The 8525-nt window shown below is 43.9% G+C and overlaps 1 protein-coding gene across 7 annotated transcripts in view; it reads right to left on the minus strand.

Annotated features, from left to right (window-relative positions):
- The window catches only part of gria4a (glutamate receptor, ionotropic, AMPA 4a), a 136777-nt gene that overhangs the window by 88275 nt on the left and 39977 nt on the right, over window positions 1-8525 (minus strand). For all 7 annotated transcript variants that reach the window (XR_008808294.1, XM_056264136.1, XM_056264135.1 and 4 more), the window contains exons 5-7: window positions 5373-5426; window positions 4570-4728; window positions 2307-2474 (exon numbers count right to left, since the gene is read on the minus strand). Coding sequence is in view for 6 of the 7 variants with exons in the window: in XM_056264136.1 (XP_056120111.1) it covers window positions 2307-2474; window positions 4570-4728; window positions 5373-5426 (381 nt within the window). In the remaining variant the exon portion in view is untranslated. The remainder of the gene's footprint in view (window positions 1-2306; window positions 2475-4569; window positions 4729-5372; window positions 5427-8525) is intronic.

The following is an 8525-nucleotide window of genomic DNA, read 5'->3' on the forward strand; positions in this document are numbered from 1 at the left end:
TCACAGCCGCTACAATAGTTCGTTGTATATAGTATGAGTGTGTGTAGTATGAGTGTAATCTGGATGTACCACATTTCAGAATCTCGCCGGATGAAGGTTATCCAGGTACGTATGCCTACTCTCTTATGAGTACTGTAAATTCGGACATACTACTTTTGTAAAATACTGTTTTTCGCCTACTTTATATAGTAAGCAAGTATGCGATTTCGGATGCAGCCATTGTCACCATTGATACAGAGTCCCGCCCACTCCCACCTGTCGTACAGATTCCCACCCACTCCCACCTGTCATACTAAGTCCCTCCCACTCCCACCTGTCGTACAGATTCCCTCCCACTCCCACCTGTCATACTAAGTCCCTCCCACTCCCACCTGTCGTACAGAGTCCCTCCCACTCCCGCCTGTCGTACAGAGTCACTCCCACTCCCGCCTGTCGTACAGATTCCCTCCCACTCCCGCCTGTCATACAGATTCCTTCCCACTCCCACCTGTCGTACAGAGTCCCTCCCACTCTGACCTGTCGTACAGAGTCCCTCCCACTCCGACCTGTCGTACAGAGTCCCTCCCACTCCGACCTGTCGGACAGATTCCCTCCCACTCCCACCTGTCGTACAGATTCCCTCCCACTCCCACCTGTCGTACAGATTCCCTCCCACTCCCACCTGTCGTACAGATTCCCTCCCACTCCCACCTGTCGTACAGATTCCTTCCCCCTCCCACCTGTCGTACAGAGTCCCTCCCACTCCCACCTGTCGTACAGATTCCCTCCCACTCCCACCTGTCGTACAGATTCCCTCCCACTCCCACCTGTCGTACAGATTCCTTCCCACTCCGACCTATCGTACAGAGGCCCTCCCACTCCAACCTGTCGTACAGATTCCCTCCCACTCCCACCTGTCGTACAGAGTCCCTCCCACTCCGAGCTGTCGTACAGAGTCCCTCCCACTCCGACCTGTCGTACAAAGTCCCTCCCACTCCGACCTGTCGTACAGAGTCCCTCCCACTCCCGCCTGTCGTACAGAGTCCCTCCCACTCCCGCCTGTCGTACAGATTCCCTCCCACTCCCACCTGTCATACTGAGTCCCTCCCACTCCCACCTGTCGAACAGATTCCCTCCCACTCCCACCTGTCGTACAGAGTCCCACCCACTCTCACCTGTCGTACAGAGTCCCACCCACTCTCACCTGTCGTACAGAGGCCCTCCCACTCCCACCTGTCGTATAGATTCCCTCCCACCTGTCGAACAGATTCCCGCCCACTCTCACCTGTCGCACAGAGTCCCACCCACTCTCACCTGTCGTACAGAGTCCCTCCCACTCCCACCCGTCGAAGAGATTCCCTTCCACCTGTCGAACAGATTCCCGCCCACTCCCACCTGTCGTACAGATTCCCTCCCACATGTCGTACAGATTCCCGCCCACTCCCACCTGTCGTACAGATTCCCTCCCACCTGTCGAACAGATTCCCACCCACTCTCACCTGTCGCACAGAGTCCCACCCACTCTCACCTGTCGCACAGAGTCCCACCCACTCTCACCTGTCGTACAGAGTCCCACCCACTCTCACCTGTCGCACAGAGTCCCACCCACTCTCACCTGTCGTACAGAGTCCCTCCCACTCCCACCTGTCGAAGAGATTCCCTCCCACCTGTCGAACAGATTCCCGCCCACTCCCACATGTCGTATAGAGTCCCACCCACTCTCACCTCTCGTACAGAGTCCAAACCCACTCTCACCTGTCGTACAGAGTCCCTCCCACTCCCACCTATCGAACAGATTCCCTCCCACCTGTCGAACAGATTCCCGCCCACTCTCACCTGTCGTACAGATTCCCGCCCACTCCCACATGTCGTACAGATTCCCGCCCACTCCCAGCTGTCGTACAGAGTCCCACCCACTCTCACCTCTCGTACAGAGTCCAAACCCACTCCCACCTGTCGTACAGATTCCTTCCCACTCTCATCTGTTGCAAAGAGTCCCACCCACTCATACCTGTCGTACAGTAATGCTCACTCCCACCCGTCGTACAGATTCCCGCCCACTCCCACATGTCGTACAGATTCCCGCCCACTCCCACCTGTCGTACAGAGTCCCACCCACTCTCACCTCTCGTACAGAGTCCAAACCCACTCCCATCTGTGGTACAGATTCCTTCCCACTCTCATCTGTTGCAAAGAGTCCCACCCACTCATACCTGTCGTACAGTAATGCTCACTCCCACCCGTCGTACAGATTCCCGCCCACTCTCACCTGGCTCACAGCATCCCATCAGCTCTCATCTGCCTTGCACAATCCCACCCGCTCTCACCTGTTTCAGAGTTCGTTCCATGTCGATGCCCTGATTCCAAGGAGCAGCTGGGTTGGCCAGGCAGTCTCCAGCATTGCCTCTGCGAGAGATGTCGATCTTCTGTCTGCGCAGATTTCGAAACGCCTCCGCCATCACTAGCACACCATCATACGTCAATGATGATGTGTACTAAAAGGGTAAAAGGAATATTTTGTGTTAATTCACACTACATTACCCATGCTTCCTGTTTACAGTCACATATCAAATGTAATGCTGAGCTGTCGTAGTGCCTAAAGTAGATGTAAATGCAACAGAAAGGGCATTCTAGGTGAGCACATTGATTATTGCCTCCGCCTGCTTGCTTGTAAGGGTGTGTGTGTAATGCAATGTGACATAAAACGGCAATGTAGCGATGCCGCTACTTGTTACTGGAAAAGCTATTTAGCTGTAAAGCAGTACAGATTGTTGCTACAGAGCAGTAAAGATTCAGAGAGATTGCTGGGGAAAGCGGTGCAGGGATCTCGTTGTTTTTCTCTTCCTCACCAACCTCACCAATTATCAAAATGGATTTTCATCTCTAATTTCCATAAACAAATACAAAAGCATGGCTATTTGCATGAGTAAATCCTGCCCAATAAGACAGAACGAGCCTCAGCGGCCGGGTCTGCACTGACACAAGACATTATGAATGAACTTGATCAGCGGAAATGAAGATTTATGGTTGTAGCAGAGGCATAATAACATCCAATTAACATCGAAGGAAAGACAGAAACAAACAACAATCATTAAAGGGGGAGTCAGTGAGTGAGATGCAGAAAATCAAGAGCGCTCAAGAGATGGAGGTAGTCAAGGATCTTGCCTGTATAGTGTGCTCTAATAAACCTGTAAAGATTGGTTTGATGTTCTCTGATAATTTATAGCAGGGACTGCAGGATGGAAGTGCTAATCAATGGGAGTAGAGAAGGATCTCCATGTTCTCAACGGAGGGGAACTTTTTTTTAGCTGAGGACAGCACGATGAGGTGAGGTTATGCAGCACAAAATCATCTTAATGAGTAGATTTGTACTGTTTTCCAGTTAGGGAGAACTGTAATCATTTTGTGTGGTACCGCAAGAGCTTGATGGTGCAAGCGTTTCACTCACATTTTAGATGTATAGTATGTGTAGATATATTTAATTGTGGCCCATTTTTTTCAAATGTTTTTTATTTTTTATTAAAATGTTACATTTTTCAATTAGGGAGCACATGTGCTCCTTGGGAAAAAGCAAATGTCACTTCCTCCCAAGGCTGTGAATTTGTCTCTTGGAAAATTAAAATGGTATCCCAGTCACCCTAGTGACAAAAACACCTAAACCAAAATGTATTTAAAATATGTTTTATTTCATTCTATAAGTATACAAACCCATGACCATATTTACTGACATGTCGCTTGAGACTTGGGCTACTGATATAAATATTGTAATTCAACTTTATTTTGGAGTACTACTTTATTGCACAATGCAAATTTCTTAATATTAAGCCTAAATGCGTTTTAATATCACTTTTAGTAAGGATAGTACGATCTCTATATAATATCAGTCTTAAAATAAATGCAAGATATTTAAAGTATACTTGCAATAGTTAGATTTTAGCACAATCAAATATATTTAAATATATCTTTAATTGGACCTTAGCACTATTTCCGGATAACTAAAGTGCATTAAGTGCAAAATTAGTTGTTCCAATTTAGCAGACTTAAAGTACAATTTCAAGGTATTTATATTAAGCACACACATGTAATTTTATTATACTTAGCATAAAATAAATGCATTTCAAATCCATTTTGGTATATTTATTTTTCACTAGGGCATCAAAACGATGTAAACATTGACTTCATTTCACACATTTCCCAACAGACGGGTTAAAATGTGGCTCCGGCTGCAGTCTGTCATGGCGTAATTGACTCAGATATCACTGGGCAGCTTCTCATTGGCTAAAGCTTGACGGAGAATGTGCCCTGTCACAGTCTGATTGGCTAAACATCTGTGACTGGACTTCTGCCACATGTGTCTGACAGTATTATAGCATCAGATTTGCAACCTGTTGTTTGCTGAGCAAAGAACGACGATTTCAAAACACACGTTTCAAGTTGAAAAGGAATTATTCATTAGTGTTTATAGCACAAATCTTTGAGCTGTTACCTAGGTCTTTAAAAGCATGTGCAAATAATGACGCACTCAATTCAGTGTTTGTTATTCTGGTTTGCATTTGGGTTTAATTATGTTGTGAATGTATTTGCGTTTACCCTGGGTGGGCTCTCAGATCCTGGATACTCCCTCTGGTCTAGTTTATTCCAGCGTTGCATTAGTTTGATCACCATTGCTTTACTGAAATCCACCAACTGGAAACCGGTTACGTTTGCCCCGCCGTGCATAAACCTCTCAAGAGAAATATCCTTAAAACCCTGTCAGGGGAGAGAGGAAATTAGAGCGAGGGAGATGGGAAAACGGGAGATGAATAGAACGAATGTGAGGCAGAGTGAGTTATAACATTTCTTAATATCCCACATGCTGACACACTAACAAATGTCAACACAGAGTTAAGGCACAGCACAAATAAGCGACGATAAATCACTCGTAACAAAGTGCGGGTTCAGCGGTCCATCATAGTCAGAGTATCCGAAAATGAAAAAGACGGCAAATTCCCTCTCATTTCAGATGGATGTATCACCCAAAAAGAAAACACGTGAGATGTGCAAAACTCAACACCATGTTTCTAGGGTGTTGAGGATGTGGTTTCTGAATAAACATGTAAAAAAAAAGAGAGTGAGACGCCCTCAAGTGATATTCTGTGTAAATGTTGCAGGTAAAAAATGGCACATCTGGTCACTTAAAGTGACAGCGCACCTGATTTGAGGAATGTCTGGAGCACAAGCGATGCCAAACGTGCCAACACGTAATTCTAGTCTGGGGTTTTATTCGGGAAAATAAAGTGGCACATCGCTCGGCTCCATCACATCACGGCCAGAGGACACACTGTCCTCTACATGTGTTCATTTCCTCGAGCGCTCTCTCTCACTCAGCTGGATAAACCAGTGCCAGGACTCACCAGGTTAGCGACGATGTAGTGGTATCCTTTCACATGTTTCCCCACACTCACGATCTGAGAGAGAGAGAGAGAATTTTGAATTTTAACACACCTTTTATTACAAATAACCTAATACTAATACATTCAGTTCCTACCTACAAGAGTACAAAAAACCATACACATTCAATATATCAAATATCCAAACAAATACCCATAAAAAAAAAAGAGAGAGAGAGAGGGGAATATCAGAGAGTGAGAGAATTGTACATACTTTTCAGGAATTCAGTTACTTATATTTGTGAAAGTGTATGTGATATGTGCATTGCATTTACAGTTTAAGTTCCATCAGACATTTAGAAATGCTTTTTAAAGTCACCATGAAAACAAAATGGGCAATTTTTGTTTTTAGGGAATATTGCAGTTTATTATAAATTGTTTATCCTTGAAAATATATATTATTTTTTTTTTATCTTTGTTCACTTGTCATCAGAGAAGAGATGCAAGAACCAGGGGAAGTTATTTTGATTCAAGATTATGAGTGCGTGGCATATAGAAGATGGAAAAGCCCTGGTCTAGTTTGTAACCGGTGTGTGTGTGTGTGTGTGTGTGTGTGTGTGTGAGATGCCAGATCCACAACATCTGCTCAAGGAACACGCTGGCAGGACTGGCGGCTCGTGTAGAGAGAACATTCTGTTGGTGTTGTACCTGACGATGTCCAACTGCGAGACGGTGTGTGTGTGTGTGTGTGTGTGTCTGGTTGTATTTGCCAAATCTACTGTCAGGCTGATAGATGGGCACCTTTCGAGGTCTGCCCGAGGAACAGACGGACCGTGCAACAATCAAACACACCCTGCAATCTCAGAGTTCATAGATCACACACACTGAGAGCCGAGCTGTGACTCCAACATCATTACCGCTGATACACACACTAGCTCACATTAATACACACACCAGCCATCATAAGGTTTGCAATGAGTCTCTTATGACAAGCAAGGCTGCATTTTTTTCCGATCAAAAATACAGTAATATTGTTCAATAATTTCAGTTTGAAATAACTGTGAATATATTGTGAACTGTGATTTATATGGATGCACGATATCACGATATATGTTAATTTGTAATGTTATTGTTATCAGCCTGAAAATGTTGATGGTGAGACTTTTGTTTTGTGTATTCAGGCTCTCAAAAATGATATAAAAGTGTTATTATCAGTGTTGACAACAGTTGTGCTGCTTCATATATTTGTGGAAAACTGTGATCCATTTTATTTTTCAGGATTCTTTGATGAATAGAAAGTGCAAAAGAACAGCATTTAATTGAAATATAATCAATAAACGTGAATTTCTCGTCCCGGGTAACACGGAGAACGGGTAAGCATTGTTCATTTGCATATACTACCGACCAGGGCTTGACATTAACACCCGCCAAATGTGTGTGTGTTTCATCAGTGGTGTGTATTGAGTCACTCCTCTAGCCACTTTGGCGGGTTGAATTTTATATAATATACATTTTTCAATTGTAGTCTTTCAAAAAGGAATCTGAAATAATAAACTGAGTGCAAACTAGTGTTGTCAAAAATATCGATTTTTCAATACTGGAATATCTGAAACTCTTCCGCAGGAAACACAATACCAGCTGCTCTTTCTCTCTCTCTCATCTCTCCGACAGCGAGTGACACACAAACCCGCCTCTCCTCACTCACTCGATTCATTTGCTCTGGATGAATATTGTTGGTGTTACAGGGCTTGAATTTCGTCACGTATTAAGCATAATTTTACTAATTCCCACAGATTTGGTGCTCACACCCAAAGTGCGTGTACATAAAGACACTATATTGGTTATAAAACAGTATAAGGGATCCGTGCGTCAGCTCTTAAAGTGACAGTACCCTAATATAGCGGCTGCCAAAGATGACACAATATTAAAAATATCTATTTTGCAGTTTTACCCCCATGGAATCGATGTCAAAATGGTGGTCAGTGAATGCACTGAGTGGCTTGTAACTTTGGAAAACCACTAGCCACAGTCGCCGGTCAGCAAAAAAGTGAATGTCAAGCCCTGCTACTGACATTATAACAATACAAAGCGGGTTTAAAATGGGCGAAGTTGCTTTAACTTCAGCTCGGGTCGCTGTGATGTGTCGGATTCAGGTTGTCTGGCAGCAGTCTTGTGCTCTCGTCTCTCCGTACATCGTGTTACTGTGAGTTTCACTGCACATGACAGGCAGAGAGTGTGTGTGTGTGTGAGGAACCGAGAGAACAGAGAGGAGGGATCAGAGCGTCACAGAGGAAATAACAAATCGCAGGCGAGAAGGAAAGCACTGATCGTTCGTCTCGCTCTGTGATCCTCCAGCGCTCTGTGATTTGTGTTTTTATGCCTTTGCTTTAAAGGTGCTGTAAGCGATTTAGTATTCTGGAGTGCCACCCATAAACTGCTCCTGCTACCTGACAGATATTGCTGGAATAGGTTTTGAGTGTGTGTGTGTGTGTGTGTGTGTGTGTGTGTGTGGCTGTGACAGTCATAGGCTCTGCAAAACAGCTACAAATGTGTGTGGGAAGCGGCCTGTGCTATTATAGCCAATCAGAAAGGCTTTCTGCCTGTCAATCACTGTGCACCTTTAGGTTTGTTGACATGACATTAGTTGAGAAGTCTGGTGTGAGTAAGCAAAAGATTTAAAAAAAATATATTTTTAATTGTCTAAATATAAAAAAATCGTAAAAAAAAATATATATATATAAATATTGTATAACAGTAAAATTGTAAAAATTTTATACAATTTCTGAAAAATGTCTTCATGGAGGTTGGAGGAATCGAAAAATAAGTGATTACAGACAGTTTTTTCTTTTCTTTTAGGAATAACGTGCACAGATGAATAATTAGGCGCGTTTTCATTACAAATTTGCACAAAACTTTTGCGATTTTTTTTCTTTTTTTTTTTTTAAATATCGATAGAAAACTATTGCGAAATTATGGCGTTTCCATTAACCGATGTTACGCGACTAAAACGCTATTTTTTTCCTCTTGCGATCAGTCATTCCAAAAATCATGGTAGGTTATATATAGGCTATCAGAGCCGCCGCACTAGACATTATTATTATTAATGGAAGGAGACGTGTGTGTGTGTGTGTGTTCTCCAAGCATTAATGGCAAGGAAAGCCCCTTATACTGTGAACG

The sequence above is a fragment of the Rhinichthys klamathensis genome, unplaced genomic scaffold (assembly GCF_029890125.1).
Source record: "Rhinichthys klamathensis goyatoka isolate OS25496 unplaced genomic scaffold, OSU_Roscu_1.1 h1tg000216l_1, whole genome shotgun sequence".
In the NCBI taxonomy this organism is placed as follows: Eukaryota; Metazoa; Chordata; class Actinopteri; order Cypriniformes; family Leuciscidae; genus Rhinichthys; species Rhinichthys klamathensis.